The sequence below is a fragment of the Narcine bancroftii genome, chromosome 1, assembly GCF_036971445.1.
Source record: "Narcine bancroftii isolate sNarBan1 chromosome 1, sNarBan1.hap1, whole genome shotgun sequence".
In the NCBI taxonomy this organism is placed as follows: Eukaryota; Metazoa; Chordata; class Chondrichthyes; order Torpediniformes; family Narcinidae; genus Narcine; species Narcine bancroftii.
In genome coordinates, this window is record NC_091469.1 from 440,945,008 (window position 1) to 440,968,837 (window position 23,830).

At 39.0% G+C, this 23,830-nt stretch overlaps 1 protein-coding gene across 1 annotated transcript in view; it reads left to right on the forward strand.

Moving 5' to 3' along the window:
* The first annotated feature begins 227 nt into the window (after nucleotides 1–227).
* LOC138751726 (CKLF-like MARVEL transmembrane domain-containing protein 7) overlaps nucleotides 228–23,830 on the forward strand; it is a 31,055-nt gene continuing 7,452 nt past the window's right edge. Inside the window, exons 1-2 of the mRNA XM_069914400.1 lie at nucleotides 228–531; nucleotides 22,954–23,127. Of these exons, the coding sequence (XP_069770501.1) occupies nucleotides 436–531; nucleotides 22,954–23,127 (270 nt within the window). The 5' untranslated portion in view covers nucleotides 228–435. The remainder of the gene's footprint in view (nucleotides 532–22,953; nucleotides 23,128–23,830) is intronic.

Below are 23,830 nucleotides of genomic sequence, written 5' to 3' on the forward strand. Positions count from 1 at the left end.
TTCTTGGTTTTGGTGATATTGAGTGCTAGGTTGGGTTAGCCCCAGAACTTGTGCTTAGAAAACTTAAAGCTATTTTCCACTCAGGAAGTACGTTGTGGTTTATGTAAATATGACGTCAATATTGAGTCATTTTGCCAATTGAGAACTTACCATGAAATTCTCCTTATTTCCAGCTCTGCAAGCCGTTTCACTCAGTGAAGCATAAACATTAAGCGCAGGGTCACAGGTCTCAGGGACGGTACTGCAACTCCTCACTCAACAGTGAAGCAGGAGCTCCAAGTTGGCGGAAACCCTGCCTATCAAGCGGTGATTGGGAGGTCAGGAGCCAATCAGCAACTCGGATTCGGCGGGCGACCAGATAGCGAGGCTGCCAATCAAGCGGGCACTGTCCATTCTAACTTGGTGCGGCGAGGAAGTTCTGGGTTGAGAGAGAGGATGGCGGACGGCGTGATTGCAGGATCCAGGCTCGGCGGATTCCTCGATGTAAACTATGCCAAGTCCTTCTCTGGCATCTTGAAGATTGTGCAAGCGGTAGGAGTCGCCGTTCTTTTTCTGTCCGCGCCCTTTTTTGCTGCACAGCGTGTGTCCTAAAATGAATGTGTGAAGAAGGAGTATTTTTGCCAATGTTTATTAAGTGCGAGTTCACCTCCAGAGAGCGGAATATCCCTTAGACATTTGTGTAACTGTTTATCAAGACAACACTAGGAGGAATTCATTGTGCAAGTTTCCCACTTTTCCAATGTGATCTGTAACAGAAAGTTGTCAGCCAACTTTTGGTTTGTTAGTGGTTGTTGGCTGTGCTAGTTGATTAAACCAACTCGTGATCAAATCTCGTTCCATTATTCGATGTTTCTGGGCCCAGTTGGAGAACACATTCATTTTACTCAAGTGTAACTGAATTTAGCGGGACGGGTAGATCCCTGGGTGGCCACTTTGTGTGTGGGGGGGTGTGTGTGTGTGTGGGTGGGTGAGTGGGGGGGGGGGGTCGGTGCTCGAAGGGGACGGACAGAACCCCCTTGGAGGGGAGGGAATCTCGGTGCACAGCCTGAGCCCAGGGGAACGGAAACAAGTCGGGCGGTATCTGGAGAGATGATTGATTTCTTTGAGAACGAAACGTCGGTAACATAACTTTGCGGCCGCTGCCCGAGTTCCTCCAGCATTTCTGTGTTTTGACTGCAATCACAGGGTCTACAACTTTAGCATCTCACTGGAGAAAATAAATACCGTGTTTAGCATTGAAAGTCCATTGTTGGAACCTACTCTCGGATGTGGCCCGTTATATATAGAAAATATGGTGTAGATCCGGAAACGGCTGTTTTGATTCACTGAGTCTTTTGAGAACAAGTGCACTCAGGGCTGGTTCCACCGTCCACCCACGACTTTTATCCAACCAGTCTCCTCTTGGACAGATCCTAGTTAGGGTGAAGGGTGATTTTAATCTGTTAAAGAGGCAGTCTTGCTACAAGAGAGCGCTGAAAGCAAATGAAAATAATTCGGATATTCAAACTGAAAGTCAAATCAAGTTTGTCACCTGATTTGTACAAGTACAATGAAACAGCGTTCTCTGGTCCTCGGTGCAAAACCAGCGGACACACAACCAGACCAAACGCTCCTGCAGACAAACAGCAGGACAAGTAATTCCATCAATACAAATGACTAAATAAACCTCGTTTTGTACCCATGAAAGTCTTGAATGGTCAGTATTTTTGGCTGATATTTCTGAAAATGTTGGAAATAATGAGCAAGCGTTTTGGCACACAAAGGTTTAGTTCTGCATTTCGTTTGACAGCAACTGTTCGATTTGTTGAGTGGCTGCAGTGCTTTAAGTCCGAGTGTTGCAAACTTTAAAAAAAAAGATTGCTCCCCATTCCTCTTTATCGGGCCTCAAACGAACGTCGATGTTGTAGCCTCTTTTTTAATTATTTGGGGAGGGGGGGGGGGGTGGAGGAGAAGAAAGAGTTTAGCCTGTTCTCCCATTCGCTTATTGCAAAGGAACTCATTGATGCATCTTTTGTTTCTTTAGCTGTTTAACCCCGCATGGAACGATTTGTCATCTCAGAACAGTTCATCCATTTGAAGGCTTGCACCATGCACTCACTCTAGCTCGTGCTCCGGGAGATGCATTGTTGGGAACAAGGGCACATTGCTAAAAGAGTCATTATAGTATCTTAGAACATAGAACAGTGCAGTACTTCAGCCCACGTGTCTGTGCCAAATATATCAAAATAAAACTAAAAATCAACTTGCATCTGATTACTATTGACCATTCATATTCAAATATCTGTCTAGAAGCCTTTTATTTGCTACCGTTTCCACCACAATTTTTGGCAGCCTGTTGCAGACACCTACCATTTTCTGTGTAAAATATTTGCCCTGAACGTTTCTCTTAAGCTTCCTCCTCCCCTTAAATGCATGTTCTCTGGTGTGTGATGCTTTTGTGCTGGGAAGATGCCTCTCTCGATTTTATAAACTCTTATCAGATTATCCCTCAGGCTCCAGCACTCCAGTGAAAGCAACCTAAGTTTATCCAATCTCTCCTCAAAACTCGTGCCCTCTAAATAGGGCAGCATCCTGGTAAACTTCTCTACACTTTCCAAAGGCTTAAAATCCTTCCTATTATTTTATAGACAAGTGTGAAATGGATAGCACTGCTGCGCCAGGGATATATATGCTGATTCTTGGCTCTCTTGCAACCATTTAAAAAGTGCATGATCATTGATACTCTGAAGCAGTGTGTAACAGCTCTGACTATCGTTGGACTTGTTACCATTGGGAATTACTAAACTGAGGAGACTTGCAGAGCTAAACAGAGGGGAAGGCAGCAGTTTTCATCGCATTCTGGAGAGATAACAAATAATTTGGGCAATCTGACAGTGTGTGTGGAGTGGGTGCTGCTTGTTTCTAGCAATGGCTGCACCCATGGAGTCATCAAGTCCCGTAGGTCAGTGCTGAGTAGCTGCAATGCTCACCCAGGCCCACCCAGCATCAGTCTCAGAGGTAGCCATTCCACATGGCTTGAGTGAGTCAGTGAGATCTCTATTTCATTGTTGTAGGAGCACTAGGTTCCAATTCTTGATTTTTAAAACAGAGTGGGGTCTGTAGTGGTGAATATTTGACTTGCAGGGGCAATAGTTATACAGTGAATCAGCCTCTGCAGGATCTTGCTAAGTGGGGGTTACTCATGCTTAGTCCTTGCAGTGCAGTGATTTATTATCTGCCTGCTTGTTAGGTCAGCAATGTATTTCTAGGAGTGTTGATAAATATAGCACATTCTTCCAGAGCCTCCTGTGGTGTCATGAATCCTATTTACCAAGAGATATGTTTCATTTGATGTTGAGCTGACAAGTAGTGAGATATTAATAGTTATTGTTTCATGAGATGGTATCATGGAGAGGACTACTCCGGTAAGCAAGGTGGGTTGGTTTTGTGCCCACAGTTATGGTCTGAGGTATTAGCTTGGTTCAAGTTCAGAGTTGGGGTTGAGAACACCAGGGGTGAGGAACACTTTTAGTTTGCAGATGAAGCCGTAGTCCAGGATTAGAAGTTCAAAATTACATGGAGAGCCTGTTTGTCATTGCAGAACTAGAGTCCTGTGGCAGCATCCATGCTTTTTGTTTTCTGCGGGTGGATGTGTCACCATCTCCTGTGAATAGAGATGACTTGGGATCTATATAGATAGAGAGAGATAGAGAGAGATACACACACACACATCTCCTTCAGCAGCTCTTTTTTTCAAGAGGGCTACTGTAGTGCAATTATTTTTTTCAGCTCCTTTTATAATTTCTCATTCTGAGATAATTGTAGTGAATCATTGCATATTTCAACATTAAAAATGATGCTAGAATTATAGTAGATTAGTTGGTTCCCAAAAATATATTTTTAAAATCTTCACAGCAACTTAAGCTGATTGAAGTCTTGCTAATTTACCATCAACATGTGTTTAATTTCAGGAAATCACACAGCAGATATTGGAAATGTAAATAAAACAGAAAATGCTGGAAACACTCGGCAATAATCCTTCATCTGAACTCAACGGAGTTAATTTTTCGGAGACAACCTTTCAGTCTTTGGAAATGGTTGTTACTAAGGGTCATTGACCTGAAACTTTAACCTTTTCTCTTTTCATAGATGTGGCCTGACCTGCTTCTTGAGAGTTCCAGCTTTTTCTGTTTTTGTTTCAGTGTAGCAGCCCAAGCAAGCATGGAGACATGCACTGGCCCACAAAATAGCTGACAAACGCTGCGAGTGCACAGACCTGGGGGTAACACTGGCCATCATCCCAAGTGACATCCCGCACAGTGGGAAGATGGGGAACTGGCAGGAATGCCGGCCAATCCCAAGTTGGCACTCCGATGACATGGGGGCCTGATGTCAGCACCTGGGGTCCTCATTTAATCGTGACAGCCAGCGCAATAAACCAGTCTTGAGTTCAAGGCTTTGATGTGCGTGTCGTTCTTCTCCATGCCCGTGTAGTGTGAATGCTACATTGGTGACCTCAAAAGGACCAACTGGCAATTGGACCTGAAGATAATGGATTAAGTGGAGACAGCGACCATCCACGTGGTTTCACTCAGGCTCCCAACATTTGGGTGTCAGAGCCACATGTGTGGTTTATGCAGGCCAAGGCTCAGTTCCAGTTTTGACAATTCGCCGCTGACGATGCCTGCTACTTCTATGTCGTCAGCACTCTTTGTCAAGACACAGTGGCGAGGGTCATAGATTTCCTACGCAGCTTCCAGAGCAAGGCAAATACGTGGGTCTCAAAGAGCAGTTAACCTGCACTTTGGGGCTTTCCTGGCATGAGTGTACTGCCCGATTGCAGCATATGGACAGATTGGGGAACAGGGCCCTGTCCACCCTAATGAGAGAGATCCTCTCTTTGACCGAGGGCCACAAACCTTGCCTGCTCTTTGAGGAGATCGTTCTGGAACAGCTGCATGAGGATATCCAACTCTTGATCATGGATGAGGACTTCAGTGACCCTCAAAGGGTTGTGGCCTGGGTGGACCTGCTCTGGAGAGCGAAGAAGGACACTAGTGCCATTGTAGACCACATCAACAAGCCCCACAAACAGCCACCTGAGAGACAAAGACCAGTGGAGAGGCGTTAATACCCAGGACAGTTCCGCTACGATTATCAGTGTTTGGGTATAGAGGCCCGTTGATGCCGTCCACCCTGTGGGTTTCTGGGAATTGCCCTAGCCAACCATTGTTGATAGCTGCGGTGGTAAGCCCACGTGATAGCCTCCTCTATGTTTGGGTCTTCTTGTCAGGCAGGTGTTTCCTGGTTCACACTGGCACCGAGATGAGTATCATACCCCTTGGAGGCCTTGACACCTGCAACAGCAAGCAGGGCCCAGCACTGAGGGCAGCCAACAACTTCTCCATTCGGACTTCTGGTACCTGCTCCATTCCCCTTTGATTCGGAAACAGCCGCTGTACATTGACCTTCACCTTTGCGGCAGTAGCGCAACCACTCCTGGGGGCCAACTTCCTTTGTGCCCACTGCTTGCATGTTGACCTCAAAGGGTGATGTTTGATGCACATCAGAATGTTTCAGACTCTGCCTCTGGTGAAGCCAAGCAACCCGCTCTCCCACCTTGACTCTAACGCTTTTGGACAATGAGTTTGCCCGCATCCTGATGGAGTTCCACCTCAATAGTGTCAACGCAGTTCTCCGCAGCCGAGCCAAAGCAGTGGGTAAGGCACTGCTGTTTTGTGCCCAAGGGACCCCAAAACCCAGCAGCAATAGATAGTCACCAAGACAAATGGTTACTTAAACAAAAGTTGCTTTTAATTATCTTTAAACATCAACATAAAATCAAACTTTAATTTATCACTATTGACTTACTTAACCCCCTTCTAATTCTAAGCGCATGTGTATGTAATGTGTGTGTAAGTTCAGAAAAATTCTTTGGTTCACAGTCCAGTCTCACTTCTCATGCCTCCAAGTTCACTGGTTGCTGGCAATTCTTATACTGTGCACAGAATTTAACATTTATAAAGTTCACCAGGCTTTGGTGCTTGAAGGTAAATGGTTACCACTCAGGAATGTCCTTGTCGGTTTTCAGAGAAAGATCTGTTGTACATTTACTTCCATCAGCCACTTCAGCGTCTTTCCGAAGAAACTGGCCCCCTCAGGGTTCTCCAGATGATAACCTCTTTCTTTCAGGTCACCACAGTTCTTTCTTGTTTCTTTTATTCCAACTGAAACATTAGACAGCTAGTCCTCTCCTCTTGCATGAACCACAAGGGCTTTGACCAGCTGTCTTCCAAAATGGGGCTTTCCACAAGCTTGCAAGCTTGTCCTGTTCCAATGCCAGCTGCCTGTAACACTATGTAAGTGATCTCTTTCTCTCTTGCAAAACCACATGACTCTCTTAGAACAGCAAGTTCTCTTCCAGACAATCTGCAGCTCCAACAAGATCTTTCATCTGTTTCCTTTTGTAAACAGCAATCTTTTAGTGAAGTCTCTTGTCCTTCAAAGCTCTTGTAAAAACAGCAGAGCTGATGTGTCTAGCATGGGCAGAGCTCCAGTGTTTCAAATCAGATCTGTTTTAAAGTGTTTATGTGTAAACTACTCGAGCAAGTCTTTGCCAATTTATCTCCCAAAAACATATCTATATACCCTGTCACACTTTCACCCTTTTAAAGGAAATTAAACTTTTAAAAATTATTTTTTATTTTTAACACTGTGAACCATATCAACCAAAATATGTACAAACGTATCTCATTAAATTTACACAGTGGTCTTTGTCCCCTTTCCCTTCCCTCTACCCACCCCCTCCAATACCCATAAATATTCAACATATGCAATTCAATAAAACCATAAAACAATATTTTCACACAAAGGAAAATAAACAAGAAAAATGCATCATCTATTTATTACACACTGAATCTAGTCGTTTTGTCATGTTACCATTTCCATTCTCATTTTAAGGGATGGAGGTCATAGGCAAGCTCTTGATATGTTCCATGTATGGTTCCCAAATTTGTTCAAACATTGTGACTTGCCACAAATGTACCATTGCTGTATACTCAGGCTCTCTTCCATTTTCAAAGTTGACGTTATACATTTTTTTACTATTGCTAAGGCTATCATGATGAATTTTTTTTTGCACTTTATCCAATTTGAGGCCTAATTTTCTACTTATGTTACTTAAAAGAAATATCTTTTATTTTGGTTTTTTTTTTGTAATTTCATTTAGTATCTGATTTAATTCTTCCCAAAACGTATTCACTATTGTACGTGCCCATGTTGCATGTAATGTTTTCCCATTTCCTTCTTACAGTGAAAACATCTATGATAATGTTGAATCCTTTTTTTTTTAATTTTTGTGGAGTAATATATACCCTGGTACCAATTATACTGTATCATGCATAACCTTGTGTTATTGTATTTTTCATAGATCCAGAACATAACTTTTTCCATATTTTATTTTTTATCTTTGTTTAGATCCTTTTCCCACTTCTGCTTAGGTTTATAATTTATTTCATTTTCCTTACCTTGCAGCTTAATGTACATCTTAGTTATAAATCTTTTGATTATCATTGTGTCTGTAATCACGTATTCAAAGCTGTTTCCTTCAGGTAATCTCAAGCTGTTTCCCAATTTATCCTTTAAATAAGCTTTCAATTGATGATATGCAAACATTGTACCATGAGTTATTCCATATTTGTACTTCAGCTGTTCAAATCTTAATAAATTATTTCCCAAATAACAGTTTTCTATTCTTTTGATTCCTTTTCTCTCCCATTCTCTAAAGAAAAGGTGGCTATTGTAAAAGGGATTAGCAGATTTTGCGTCAATAGTAATTTTGGTATTTGATAATGAGTTATTTTTTTCCTTTCTAAGTGGATCTTCTTCCATGTATTAAGTAAATGATGCAGTACTGGTGAGTTTTTATATTGCACCAGCTTTTCATCCCACTTATAAAGTATATGTTCCGGTACCTTTTCCCCTATTTTATCTAGTTCCATCTTAGCCCAGTTTAGTTTTTCCCTTGTCTGGTAAAAATCTGATAAATACCTCAATTGTGTGGCTCTATAATAATTTCTAAAATTTGGTAACTGTAAGCCACCTTGATTATACCTCTCTGTTAATTTATCTAATGCTACCCTTGGATTCCTCTCTTTCCACATGAATTTCCTTATTATTGTCTTTAGTTCCTTAAATAATTATTCTGTTAAGGGAATTGGTAATGTTTGGGAACACGTTCATTTTAATGCAGTTTACCATCCCTATCAACATTAGCGGTAATTCTTTCCATTGTTCTAAGTCTTCCTTCAATTTCTTTATTAGTGGCTGATAATTTAGTTTTTACAAGTGGGTTAAGTTATTATCTAACCTGATCCCTAGGTATTGGATTGCTTGTGCTTGCCATTTTAAATGGTGATTCTTTTTTTAAATTCTGTATAGTCTGCGTTACTCATTGGCATCACTTCACTTTTATTTGCATTGTTCTTGTACCCCGATATTTCTCCATATTCCTTCAATTTCTTATGTAATTCTTTTATTGATACCTCTGGTTCTGTTAGGCACACTATGATGTCATCTGTAAATAAGCTGATTTTGTACTCCTTTTCCTTTATTTTTATCCCTTTTATTTTATTTTCTATTAACAGTTGTGCCAAAAGTTCTATTGCTAAGGTGAACAATGAGGGTGCTATTGGACATTCCTGTCTAGTTGACCTACTTAATTTAAAGTGACTCAATACATATCCATTTACTGTCACCTTCGCCAACAGTCCATTATACAATGCTTTAATCCAATTTCTATATTTTTCTGGTAGATTGAACTTCTGTAATACTTTAAATAAGTAATTCCACTCTATTCTGTCAAAGGCTTTTTCTGTGTCTAGAGCAACAGCCACTGTTGGTTTCTTATTTCCTTGAACTGAATGGATTAGATTAATAAGTTTACAGACATTATCCGCTGTTTGTCTTTTCTTAATAAATCCAGTTTGATTTTGTTTTACTATTTTAGGTACACAATTGGCCAATTTGTTAGCTAATAATTTTGCTATTATCTTATAGTCTGAGTTAAGTAGAGATATTGGTCTATATGATGCTGGTGTTAGTGGATCCTTCCCCATCTTTGGTATTACTGTAATTATTGCTGTCTTGCATGAATCTGGCAAGTTTTGTGTTTCTTCTATCTGGTTCATTACTTCCAGGAGAGGAGGAATTAATAATTCTTTAAATGTTTTATAAAATTGAGGAGTCACGTGATGGAGTAGTGGCCAGTAGGAAAAATCCAGCCCTCTCCAGAAAAGAAGGAAAAAAGTGAGGAAAAAAACAAAGCCTCAGACACATAAATCACAACAAATAAAAAATAAAGGTTTGGAGAAAATGGCACCTAAGAAAGAAAAGCCAAAAATAACGGGAAGAAAAGAAGATAGAAAGACGCCGGAAGAGAAAGGTGAAGGCCTTACCTGTATGAAAAAGCAGGGACCCACCGTGGAAAGAGGAGCCCACTCCCCGAGGTTAGTGGAGACCCTGCAGGGTCGCGACCCATTGAATGCAGGACTGCAAAGATGCCTCACAGAGCCAAACAGAGGTGTGCAACCGTGCATACATGAGGAATTGCACATGCGTGACGCGCACGGCAAAGACAACACCGACGGGAGGGGGAACCAGCTGTGGAGTGGAACTCTACATCACAAACAGCTGAGAGAGACCCGACAGCAGGGCTCTCAGCGGGAAGATAAAGAAAATAATGCGAACGGGATGGGTGAAAATGAAAAAAGGAAACTAGAGACACAGCAGATAACCAGCCCAGAAGAAGAGGACCAATATCAAGACACCATATTTAAAAAAAAACCCAACAAACTGAAACAAGCAGCTCAACAAGAAAGTCAGAAGAGACACAGATACAAGGAAGAGAAATAGAAGACACAAACCCTAGAGCAGACACAGAAGAAGAAGGAGAACATCAAACTCGGCACAGAGGGATAGGAGGTAAAATGAATGGACAGTACATAAATAAAAAAATGTTTTCAAGAATATATGGAAGCATTGAAAGAATGTCTGACATGAGAATTTAGTGAAATAAAAAGAAAAATGAAAAGTACAGAAGAAAAAGTGAGTACAATAGAGCTGGTCATAACAGAAATAGGGAAAAGATTAGACAAGGTGGAAGAATGAGAAATAAAATTAAAAGAGTCACAAGAGTTGTTAGCTCAGAAGATGGATATAATGGAAAACTATAATAGGAGAAACAATATAAAGATAGTGGGCCTTAAGGAAGGAGATATACGACAAGAGAAAATAAATTGGAGAAGGCAAGGAAAAAAATGAGAGAAGACAAAAAACCATCAATAATTTTTTTTTTTTACCCAGACATAAGTTTTGATCTCCTGAAGAAGAGGAAGGAGTTTAACACAGCAAAATCGATCCTATGGAAGAAAGCTATAAATTTATATTAAGATATCCACTGGTGGTTAAAATAGTTATCCCGGGGCAGCAAAGCAGACTGTTCTCGAATCTGGAGAAAGCACAAAAATTTGCAGAACGCCTGCAAAACAGAAAGAGAGATGAATACATAACCAAATCAAAAGGAAGAGGCTGTTAAATTTACTGAAGAAAGAAAAAATTGATATAGCATTTGTGCAGGAAACACATCTAACTGAAGTGGAACACAAGAAATTAAGGAGAGACTGGGTAGGGCACGTAACGGCAGCATCATATAATTCAAAAGCTAGAGGAGTAGCTATATTAATCAATAAAAATGTACCAATCAAAATAGAGGAGGAAATAACAGATCCAGCAGGGAGGTATGTAATGATAAAATGTCAGATATATTAAGTTTGGAATTTACTCAATGTATACGCACCTAATGAAAAAGATCAAAAATTTATGCAAGAAATCTTTTTGAAGATCGCAGATACGCAAGGGAATATAATAGGAGGGGATTTTAACCTTAAATTGGACTCAAAGATGGATAAAACTGGAAAAAAGACTAACAGAAAGAACAAAGTAACCAAATTTATGGTTAAATTGATGCTGGAAATGCAACTTTTGGATATATGGAGGAGACAATTATTATTCAAGTAGACATAAAACATACTCAAGGATTGACCTGTTCATATTGTCAGCCCACATCCAAGGGAGAGTTAGAAAAACGGAATATAAAGCTAGATTGTTATCGGATCACTCACCCCTGTTATTAGCAATAGAGCTGGAGGACATCCCACTGAGAACGCATAGATGGAGATTAAACTCCATGCTACTTAAGACAGGATTTTAGAGAATTAATTGAGTGCCAAATTAAAATGTACTTTGAAATAAATACGGAATCAGTGAAAGATAAATTTATACTATGGGATGCAATTAAAGCATTCATCAGAGGGGAGATAATAAGTTATGTAACTAAGATGAAGAAGGACTACAATCGGGAAATGGAACAGCTGGAAAGGGAAATAGCAAGTACAGAAAAAGAATTAGCAACAAGGGAAGATGCAACAAAAAGAAGAGAATTGGCGGACAAAAAAATAAAATACGAAACACTACAAATGTACAAGGTGGAGAATAACATAATGAAGATAAAGCAGAAGTATTATGAGCTAGGAGAAAAAAACACACAAAATACTAGCTTGGCAGCTTAAGACAGAACAAACTAAAAGACCGGTATTGGCATCAAGGGAAAAGGACAAACAAATTACATATAACCCAAAGCAGATCAATGAAAACTTCAAGGAGTTCTACGAGCAATTATTATCAAACTGAGAACGAAGGGAAAGAAGACGAAATAGATGAGTTTCTGGCTAAAATTGAACTACCGAAATTGCAAGAAGAGGAGCAAAACAAATTGATAAAATCATTTGAAATAGAGAAAATACAGGATATATTTTAAAAAAACTACCAAACAATAAAACACCGGGAGAGGACGGACTCCCAATAAAATTGTATAAAACATTTAAAGATTTATTAATTCCTTCTCTCCTGGAAGTAATGAACCAGATTGAAGAAACACAAAACATGCCAGATTCATGCAAAATAGCAATAATTACAGTAATACCAAAGACGGGGAAAGATCCACTAACGCCAGCATCGTATAGACCAATAGCTCTACTCAACTCAGATTATAAGATAATAGCTAAACTATTAGCAAATAGATTGGCCGACTGTGTACCAAAAATAGTAAAACAAGATCAAACAGGATTTATTAAGAAAAGACGAACAACGGACAATATCTGTAAGTTCATTAACTTAATCCATGCAGTACAAGGAAACAAGACGCCAACAGTGGCGGTTGCCTTAGACGCAGAGAAAGCCGTTGACAGAGTAGAATGGAATTATTTATTCAAAGTACTACAGAGTTTCAACCTACCAGAGAAATATATTAACTGTATTAAAGCATTATATAAGGGACCATTGGCGAAGGTGACAGTAAATGAATATATATCGAACCAATTTAAATTAAGCAGGTCAACTAGGCATGGATGTCCACTATCTCCCTCACTGTTCGCGTTAGCTATAGAACCCTTGGCAGAACTGATGAGAACAGAAAATAAAATAAGAGGGATAAAAATAAAAGAGAAGGAATATAAAATCAGTCTATTTGCAGATAATGTCATGGTAAATTATCAATAAGAGAATTACATAAGAAATTGAAGGAATATGGAGAAGTATCGGGGTACAAGATCAGCGCAAATAAAAATGAAGCGATGCCAATGAATAATGCGGATTTCACAAAGTTTAAGAAAGAATCACCATTTAAATGGCAAACACAAGCAATCCGATACCTAAGTATTCAAATAGATAATAATTTAGGCCATCTATACAAATTAAATTATCAGCCATTAATGAAGAAATTACAAGATGAGTTAGAACATTGGAAAGATTTACCACTAGCACTGATAGGAAGGGTAAATTGCCTTAAAATGAATATCTTTCCAAGGATACAATACCTATTTCAATTGTTACCAAAATTTAAGAATTATTATAAAGCAGCACAATTAAGATACCTATCAGATTTTTGTCAAACAAGGGAAAAACCAGATTGGACCAGATTAGAGCTAGATAAAATAGGGGAGAAGGTACCTAAACATATACTATATAAGTGGGATGAAAAGCTGGTGCAACATAGGAATTCAACGGTACTGCACCACCTGCTCAACATTTGGAAGAAGCTTCACATAGAAAGGAATAAAATAAATTATCAACTACCAAAATTAATATTGACGCAAAATCAACTAATCCCTTTCACAATAGATAACCTTTCCTTTAGAGAATGGGAGAAAAAAAGGATCAAAAGAATAGAAAATTGTTTTTCGGGAAATAAATTATTATCTTTTGAACAAATGAAGGACAAATATGGTATAACTTACAATGGTACAATGTTTGCATACTACCAACTGAAAACCTACTTGAAGGACAAATTGGGAAGCAGGCTGAAGTTACCAGAAGGAAGCAATTTTGTATATGTGATTACAGACACAATGATAATTAAAAGATTTATAACAAACATGTACATCAAACTGCAAGAGAAAGAGAACAAGGAAACGAGCTGTAAACCCAAACAAAAGTGGGAACAAGAGCTAAAGATAAAGAATGAAACATGGGAAAAGCTATGCTCCAGAACTATGAGAAATACAATCAACACGAGGTTACGCATGATACAATATAATTGGTTACACAGGCTATACACCACACCCCAAAAGTTAAATAAATGGGACCCAACAGTATCAGACAGATGTTTTCGCTGTAAGAAGGAAACGGGAACAGCAGTCCATCCAATTTGGGCATGTGAGAAAGTGGAAAAGTTTTGGGAAGATCTAAATCAGGTATTAAATAGAATCACAAAAAGCAACATACCAAAAAATCCAGAGATCTTTCTTCGAAGTAATACAAGAAGTAAAGAACTTGGCCTCGATTTGGATGGAGCACAAAAAGGATTTATTATGATAGCCTTAGCTGTAGCAAAAAAATGTATACTGTCAACCTGGAAATCAGAAGATAGCCTGAGAATACAGCAATGGTACATAGAAATGAATAAATTATTCCATTGGAAAAAATAACATAATTTAAGAAATAACATCACAGTATTCGAACAAATTTGGGAACCGTACATGGAACACAACAGAGAAGTCCTACCGCAGACCTCCACCACCTAAAATGACAGAATGAGAAGAAGACGAAATGAACTGACCCAGCGTGTAAAAGTAGATGACACAATTTTTTTGTTTATTTTCATTGTGTGATGACATTGTTTAATGGGTTTAATGTATATGTTGAAAGTTTAGTGTGTGGGAAGGAGGGACGAAAGGGCAGGAGTAAAATACACTATATTCAAGAGGTAAATGTTTGTGTATTTTGGTCAATATGGTTCATAGTGTGGAAAAAAAAATGTTTTATAAAATTCTATTGGAAATCCATCCTCTCCTGGTGTTTTATTGTTCGGCAGCTTTTTTAATATATCCATTACTTTCTCTATTTCAAATGGTTTTATTAGTTGTTTTGTTCCTCTTCTTGCAATTTTGGCAGTTCAATTTCAGCTAAAAATTCCTCTCTTTTATCATCTTTCCCCTCGTTCTCAGTTTGATACAATTGTTCATAAAATTCCTTAAAATTTTCATTAATCTCTTTTGGATTATATGTAATTTGTTTGTCCTTTTTCCTTGATGCCAGTATTGTTCTTTTAACTTGTTCTGTTTTAAGTGGCCAGGCTAATATATTTTGTGTGTATGTGTTTTTTTTCCCCCAGTTCATAATACTTTTGCTTTGTTTTCATTATGTTCATCTTCACCTTGTACGTTTGTAATATTTTGTATTTAATTTTTTTGTCCGCCAATTCTCTCCTTTTCGTTATATCATCCCTTTTTACTAATTAGTTTTCTGTACTTACTATCTCCCTTTCCAACTGCTCTATTTCCCGATTGTAGTCCTTTTTCATTTTAGTCACATAACTTGTTATCTGCCCTGAAATGAAGGCTTTCATTGTGTCCCATAATATAAATTTGTCTCTCACTGATCCTGTGTTTATTTCAAAATATGTTTTAATTTGGCATTCCATCTATATGTTCTTGGTGGGATGACCTCCAGTTCTATTGCTAATAATAGGGGTGAATGATCTGATAGTAGTCTAGCTTTATACTCAAGTTTTTGTTGTCAGCCCATATTCAAGGAAAACTATCAATCCTTGAGTAAGTGTTGTGCCTACTCGAATAATATGAACATTCCTTCACTCTTGGATGTTGCCTCCTCCATATATCCATAAATTTCATTTCCTGCATTGATTTAACCATAAATTTGGCTACTTTATTCTTTTCACTTGTCTTTTGTCCAGTCTTATCTAATATTGGGTCCAAATTAAGGTTAAAATCCCCTCCTATCAATATATTTCCTTGTGTGTCTGCAATTCTCAAAAAAATATCCTGCATAAACTTTTGATCCTCCTCATTAGGTGCGTATATATTGAGCAAATTCCAAAATTTTGCGTATATCTGACACTTTATCATTGCATACCTCCCTCCCAGATCTATTATTTCCTCCTCTATTTTGATTAGTACATTTTTGTTAACTAGTATGGCTACACCTCTAGCTTTTGAATTATAGGATGCTGCCATTACATGTCCTACCCAGTGACTCTTTAGTTTATATTCTGCTTCAGTTAGATGCATTTCCTGCACAAATGCTATATCTATTTTTTTCCTTCTTCAATAAATTTAGTAGCCTCTTCCTTTTAACTTGGTTATGTATTCCATTAATGTTTATAGTCATATTGTTCAACATGGCCATCTTGTATCTTGCATTCATCTCTTTTCTAACTCTTTGCCACCTCCATCCCCCTTTTCCCCATTTTCATCTTATAGTTTTCTTTTATTACACTTAATGTACGACAACACATTTAAGACATAAAGTACCCCCGCAGTTCCCACATCCACTAATACCTTAACCCAAAAAGTTCCCCCCCTCTCTGAGTTGTCCCATACCCCTTGCCGGGCAACCACAACTCCCCCTTTCATTTGGGTTGCGATCTTGTTCGCAGCGTCAACTGATTTTGCAGTGACTGTTATTCCCCCTCCACCCAGCCCTCTCCAGAAAACACTTTTTTTGAACACATATAACAAAGCTCTCTCTCCTTTTATTCCCCCTTACTCCCTTCCTTCCCATCTCTTTTTCCTCTTTAGTTCTTTATATATACATTGATTTTACATCTTTATATATACTTTATCGCCGTTCTTCATTCTTATTACATCTCTTCTCCTGTCCTGTGAATTCTTGCACTTTCTCTGGATCCGAGAACAGTCTGTTTTGCTCCCCGGGTATAAATATTTTAAGCACAGATGTCGTAATATGAATTTATAACCTTTTTTCCATAAAGTTGATTTTGCTGTATTAAATTCCTTCCTCCTCTTTAAGAGTTCAAAACTTATGTCTGGGTAAAAAAATATTTTTTGACCCTTGTATTCCAATGGTTTATTATCTTCTTTAATTTTATTCCTTGCCTATTCTAGTATATTTTCTCTTGTCGTGTATCTCAAAAATTTTACTAAGATTCTTGGTTTTTGATGTGTCTGTGTTTTTGGAGCTAATGCTCTGTGTGCTCTTTCTATTTCCATTTCTTCCTGCATTTCTGTTGTTTCCAGGACCTTTGGGATCCATCCTTTTATAAATTCCTTCATGTCTGTGCCTTCTTTACCCACTATTTTTATGTTGTTTCGCCTACTAATTTTCCAACATATTAATTTTCTGAGATAACAACTCGTGTCTCTTTTAATTTTTTATCACTCTTCCAATTTTTGTCTTAAGTAATTCCATTTCTACAGCCGTTTCCCGCTCTTCTACATTCTCTACTCTTTTCCCTATTTCTGTCATTACCAGTTCTAACCTTTTGCATTTTATCTTCTGTTCTTTTCATTTTTCTTTTAATTGTATTAAACTTTAATAATAACCATTCTTTTAGTGATCTCATTAAAATAATTTTAAATATTTACATATAAATAAAAAAACAAAAACACAACAAAAAAAAGAAACCCCACCCCTTAAGGGGAGCCAAAAATTTAAATCATATATATAAAAATATTTTATAAATGTTAATAACAGTTCAAAATACATCCAATTGCATACATTTCAAATATATCAACAAAAAAAGAATGACTTTGCCTTTAATCTTGACAGGAACACAACTCTGTACTCTCAAAATTTCACCTTTGAAGGCCTTCCACTTACCTCGCACATCCTTGCCAGAAAACAATTTGTCCCAATTCACACTTTCCAGATCCTTACCCATTTCCTCAAAATTTGCCTTTCTCCAATTTACAATCTCAATCTGAGGGCCAGACCCATCCTTAGCTGTAATTACTTTGAAACTAATGACATTTTGACAACTAGACCCAAAATGTTCCCCTGCACATGCCACCTATCCTAGCCCGTTCCCTAATAGGAGCATCAGTAGACGAGCCCTCTGTCCTGTCTGAGCACAGCTGTGATATTTTCCCTAATGTACAATACCACTCTTCCCCGTTTCATTCTTCCCTCTCTATCGCGTCAAAAACAATGCAACCCCAGAATATTGAGCTGCCAGTCCTGCCCCTCCTGCAACCAAGTTTCACTAATGGCCAAAATGTCATAATTTCATGTGCCAAACCATGCTCTAAGCTCATCTTGCTTTCCTACAGTGCTCCAGACATTGAAATAGCTGCACCTGAAAACATTTCCACCACATACAACCATTTAACTTCTGACTTTACATGGAAGTCTTCACATCTTTTTCATTCTCCACTCCATTATTTGCTCTGACACTTTGGATCTCATACCCCTGAAAATCTAGTTGAAATCCCCAGAGCAACACTAGCAAACCTTCCTGCAAGGATATTAGTTCCGGTGCAAATTGCCAGTGATCCAGAAACTTGAAGCCCTCCCTCTTGCACCATCTCTTTAGACACCTGTGAAGCTGCATTATCCTTCTATTTCTAACCTCACCAGCATGTGGCACTGGTATCAATCCTGAGATCAAAATCCTGGCGGTCCTGTCCTTCAACCTAGTGCCTAACTCTTTGAACTCTCTTTGCAGGACCTCATCAACCTTAATGTCATCAATGACATTACCAATGTCATCAATGACATTACCCGTGTCATTGGTCTCTACGTGGACCATGACATCTGGCTACTCATCCTCCTGAAAATGGTGTGAACTCAGTCAGACCCTGGCATCAGGGAGGCAACATATCATTTGGGGATTCTCTATTGTCAACTTCTTTTTGATTCTACATGTCTACATACAAGGTTAATTTACCTTCCAGTATTTCTTCAGGATGCCATAGTAAGCTTGTGTAGCTAAGAGAGTGGATTGAATCTGGGACCCTGGAACAAAGCCAGTTGCACTCTCTCCTGCACTGCCATATTTCCTCAATGCTAAAAGTTGATAACTATGATTAAAATGGTTCCTTGATGGTAGTTTCACTTGTTTCCACTCATTTTATTGACCAGCAAATTCTGGATTACAACCTCTTCACTAATTTGCATCTTTTGAACTAGAAGTGGAATTAACCTGCCTTGTTGTTTAAAAATATTGTGAAATTTCATAATTATCAGAATTTATTGTCATGAACAAGTCATGGATTTGGTTGTTCAGAGTGCAAACATTTACATAAACCACCTGATAAAAATAGTGCACAGAAGGTCAAAGTAGGGCAGTGTCTCTGGTTCATTGATCATTCAGGAATCTGATGGCAGCGGGGAAGAAGCTGTCCTTGTGCTTGTCTTTAGGCTCCTGTACCCTTTTCCCAATGGTAGCAGAGTGAAGAGGGCATGATCTGGGTGGAGTCTGCTTTCTTAAGACACTGTCTCTTGTTGAGGTCCTTGATGGAGTGGTCTGTTGCCCATGATGTCGCAGGCCAAGTTAATCATGCCCTGGATTTATTTTCAAGTCCTGAGCATTGGCACTTTCATACCAGACGGTGATGCAACCAGCCAGAATGCTCTCCACTGTACACCTGTAGAAATTGTCAAGAGTCTTCGATGATGAACCAAATCTCCTCAAACACTCAAAAAGTACAGCCACTGGCAAGCCTTCCTCATGATTGCATCGACAGTTCCAGGACAGTGATTGAATCAAGGCTCCAGGACAGTTCCTCAGATGTTGAAACCCAGGAATTTTAAGTTTTTGACCCATTCCACTACTGAGCCTTCAATGAGGATTGAATCTTCTGATTGAAGTCCACAATCATCTCCTTGGATTTGCTAATGTTGAGTGCAAGGTTATTTGTATGACACCACTCAACGAACTGATCTATCTCCCTCCTATACACTTCTTCATTGCCGAATATGATTTTGTTGACAACTATGGTGCTATCTGTATATTTGTACCTAGCATTGGAATTGTGTTTGGCCACACAGTCATGGGTGTATAGTGAGTGGACTAAGATGCATCCTTGAGGCTGAGTTGATAGTGAGGAGAAAACGTTGTTTCCAATTCGTACTGACTGTGGTTTTCCAATGAGGAAGTCAAGGATCCTGTTGCAGAGGCCCAGTGTTTGGAGCTTCTTGACCAACACTGATGGTGTTGAAGGTCAATGAAGAGCAGCCATATGTATGAGTTGCTGATCTAGAGCCAAGTATTGCAGTGGGTCCAGACCTTTGCTTAGGTAAATGTTAATTCTGGCTCAAAGGATTTTATCACAGTGGATGTTAGTGCCACTGGGAGATATTCATTGAAGCACTTCATTCTGCTCTTCTTGTGTACCAGGATGATGTTTACCCTTTTGAAGCAGGTGGGAAACTCTGACTGTAGCAATGAAAGGTTGAAAATGTCCGTGAACACTCTGGCTAGTTGGTACATTTTCAGTACCCTGCCAGGTATGCCATCAGGGCCTGACACCTTGTGAGGGTTCACCCTCTTGAATGATGTTCTGACGTTGGCCTCAGAGACAGATATCATTGGGTTCTCATTCAGCCTTTGCAGGGATTCTCATGGGCACTGTTGGGTTCTCCCTCTCAAAGCAGGCTTGGAAGATATTCAGCTCATCAGGTAATGAAGCATTACAGCCATCTATGGTGTTCACCCTTGCTTTATAGGTACTCCCTGCCATAGCTGGCGTGTATCTGTCTCTGTTTCTAGGTTCCTCGGGATTTGCCACTTTGCTTCAGAGATAGCCTTCCGCAGGTCGTACCTGGACTTCTTGTAAAGATCTGGATCCCCGGCGTTAAACACCCTTGATCTTGCCCTCAGCAGGTTGTGAATCCTCTGATGCATTCAAGACTTCTGGTTGGGGAATGCCTGGTATGTGTGCAGTGACACACACTCATCCACGCAGGCCTTGATGAAGTCGGTGACGCCTGTTGCATATTCCTTCAAGTTTAAGGATGCGTGGAGGAGTCACGTGATGGAGTAGTGGCCGGACGGTGAACTCCAGCCCTCTCCAGAAAAGTCGGGAAAAACAAGAGAAAACACAAAGGCACAGAAATAAAAGTTACAGAAAAGTGAGTATAAAGGTGGAAAGAAGATGGCGACAAAAAAAGAAAAGTCGAAAGCAACGGTAAGAAGAGAGGAAGAGAAGACAAAGGAGGAAAAAGGTGAAGGCCTTACCTGTCCGAAGAGGCCCGCTGCGGAGAGAGAAACCCGCTCCCTCAGGTCGGTAAATAATGGACTACAAAAATGGCTCGCAGAGCCGAGCAAAAGTGCGCAACCGCGCATGCGCGAAGTTTCACGCATGCGCGATGCGAATGAAAAAAAACACACCGACGGGAGGGGGGACCAGCTGGGGAGTCGATCTCCACAGCCGGCAACGACAGCTGCAGAACACCTGCAGCAAGAAGAGACCACAGAAGACAATAGAAACAAGAAAGAAGAGGAGGAAAGGGCACCAAAGAAACAACAGATGGTCAACCCAGAGGAAGAGGAAGAGGAAGAGTACGGTGAAATAGAAGAAGAAAAGAAAGGCAAGGTAAAGGATATACTTGCTCTTATTAAAGGATACATGGAGTCATTTAAAGAATGGCAAACACAGGAATTTAAGGATTTAAGAAAAAGAATAAACAACACAGAAGAGAAAATAATTAAAATGGAGATGACCTTAACAGAAATGGGAAAAAAAATGGACAAGATGGAAGAGCGGGCAGTAGCAGCAGAAATGGAGGTAGAAGACTTAAAAAAGAAATTGGAGAAATCTAATAAAAAAACTAAAGAGACACAAGAACTACTAGCTCAAAAAATAGATACAATGGAAAACCATAACAGAAGAAATAACATAAAGATAGTGGGCCTTAAGGAAGATGAAGAAGGCAAGAATATGAGGGAGTTTATAAAAGAGTGGATCCCTAAGACCCTAGGATGTCCAGAACTACATCAAGAAATGGAAATAGAAAGGGCACATAGAGTATTGGCCTCTAAACCACAACCACAACAAAAACCAAGATCTATTGTAGTAAAATTCCTAAGATATACTACAAGAGAAAAGGTACTGGAGAAGACAATGGAAAAAGTAAGAGAGGGCAACAAACCACTGGAGTATAAAGGGCAAAAAATCTTCATTTATCCAGATATAAGTTTTGAACTCCTAAAGAAGAGAAAAGAGTTCAATACAGCAAAGGCGATTTTATGGAAGAAAGGGTATAAATTTATACTAAAGCATCCAGCGGTATTGAAAATATTTATTCCAGGACAACAAAACAGACTATTCTCGGATCCAGAAGAAGCACGAAAATTTGCAGAACAATTACAAAAATAGACTGAGGGAGGAAGACGGGTAATGAGAGTAAAAATGATCACGATTGATATGTATGTGGGTAAAGACAAAAATAGACTGAGGGATGAAGACGGGTAATGAGAGTAAAAATGATCACAATTGATATGTATGCGGGTAAAGAGGTATAAGAGTGAATAGAGACAATGAGCATACATGAATGTATCTGTACTTAGAGGAAAATATAGATAGTATAGACAAGAATTAATAAGGGAAGGTAATGGAATAGAGAGAATAAGGAGGGAATTAAAAGAGTGACCTTTGTGACATATGAAAAGTGAAATCTTTTCTGGGGGAGGCGGGGTGGGGGGAAATAGCGGTCACTGCAAAATCAGTTGACGCTTGCGAGTGGATTCGCAAATCCAAATGGAGAGGGGAGATGTGGTTGTCCGACAAGGGATAAAGGACAACTCAGGAGGTGAAGGGGAGATTGGGGATAAATAAGATAGAAATAGGAGAATAAGGAAAATGTTAGATGTTGTAGGAATGTTGTCTTATAAAGAGTTGAAAATAAGAAAACAGAAATGGAAAAGGAGGAAAGGTAATGATGGAAAAACGGAAAGAGAAGATAAACAAAATATAAAAGGGCTACGCTGAACTATATGTCTTTAAATATTAATGGAATACATAACCAAATTAAAAGGAAGAAACTACCAAATTAAAATGAATAAATGTATTCCATTAGAAAAAATAACATATTGGTTAAGAAATAATATTGAAATATTCGAACAAGTATAGGAGCCTTACATTAAATACAATAGCGAAAACCTACCAGGGACAAACATTACCTAAGTTGATGGAAGGAGAAGGAAAGAAAAGAAAAGAATGGACTCAGTAGAATTTCTGGTGTAATTTTGTTGAATGACAACATTGTCTGACTGGCTTAATGCAACCTAGATTGTATACCTAAAATGGATGAGAGGGGGGGGTGGGGGGGTGGTTTGGGAGGAAAGGGGGGGGGGAGAAAAAGTCACTGTATATGTGTGAAAAAGAAATAGTGTATATCATGGCTAATGTGATTTATGGTGTGAAAAATAAAAAAAATTAAAAAAAAAAGTTTAAGGATGCGTTCTGCATTCTAAATATTTTCAAGGATGCTTAATCAAGTTCAAGTTTATTGTCATGTAATACCAAGTTGGCATTTTCTGAGCAGTCCAGCAGTTCATTCCTGTGTTGGAATAAAAATACTGCACAGTTACAATGACTGAGAAGAAACTGTAGTTAAATCTGCTTTAGTGCAATGAATATTTGTTCTTTTTTTCAGATCGTGGTGTTCATTACATTCCTGTGTTTAAGGTGCTCAGAATGGACTCATTACCCAACATTCCGTTATTTTGAAGTTGTCACCATTTGGTTTTTTATCGTGGTTTTGATATTTTACATCATTTACATAACAAGACTTCACCTAAAGATAACTTGCCTACATTGGCCATTAACAGTAAGTTTTACAATTCTAATAATTCCCTGGTGACTTTACTATTCTGCTTTTATTGTGAGTATATTCACATCTATTAGGTTCCTTGCATTAATTTGCTTAATGTTGACCAGTACTGTTGAAAACAAGTGTAGGAAACTGGGATATAATTTAACCAAATGTTTACAATTTAAAAAAAAATGTCCTTTGTGAGAATAAGAATTTGTGTGCACACTTGCACATAAGCTGTCTGTGTGTGTCTGTGTGTGTCTGTGTGTGTCTGTGTGTGTCTGTGTGTGTCTGTGTGTGTCTGTGTGTGTCTGTGTGTGTCTGTGTGTGTCTGTGTGTGTCTGTGTGTGTCTGTGTGTGTCTGTGTGTGTCTGTGTGTGTCTGTGTGTGTCTGTGTGTGTCTGTGAGATCCTTTGTAAGCTTGGATATCCCAAAGAGTTCACAATCAATGTCTCTTTTTAAATATGTTTTAATTTGGAGGCATCATGCCACAAGACTGCAAAGGTAAAGAATGATAAACTAGAAAGACTGGGTCAGTCAGAATTCATGGAGAAAAATGGTTAGTCATTGTTTTGGGCCTTCAGATCCTTTCTTGAGACTTAAACTTGAAATGTTGTCTCACCATTTCTCTCCATGGATGATGCCTGACCTGTTTAGTCCCTCCAGCTTCTCATTAGTTACACAGCATTTCAACATCTGCAGTTTTTGTGCTTCCCAA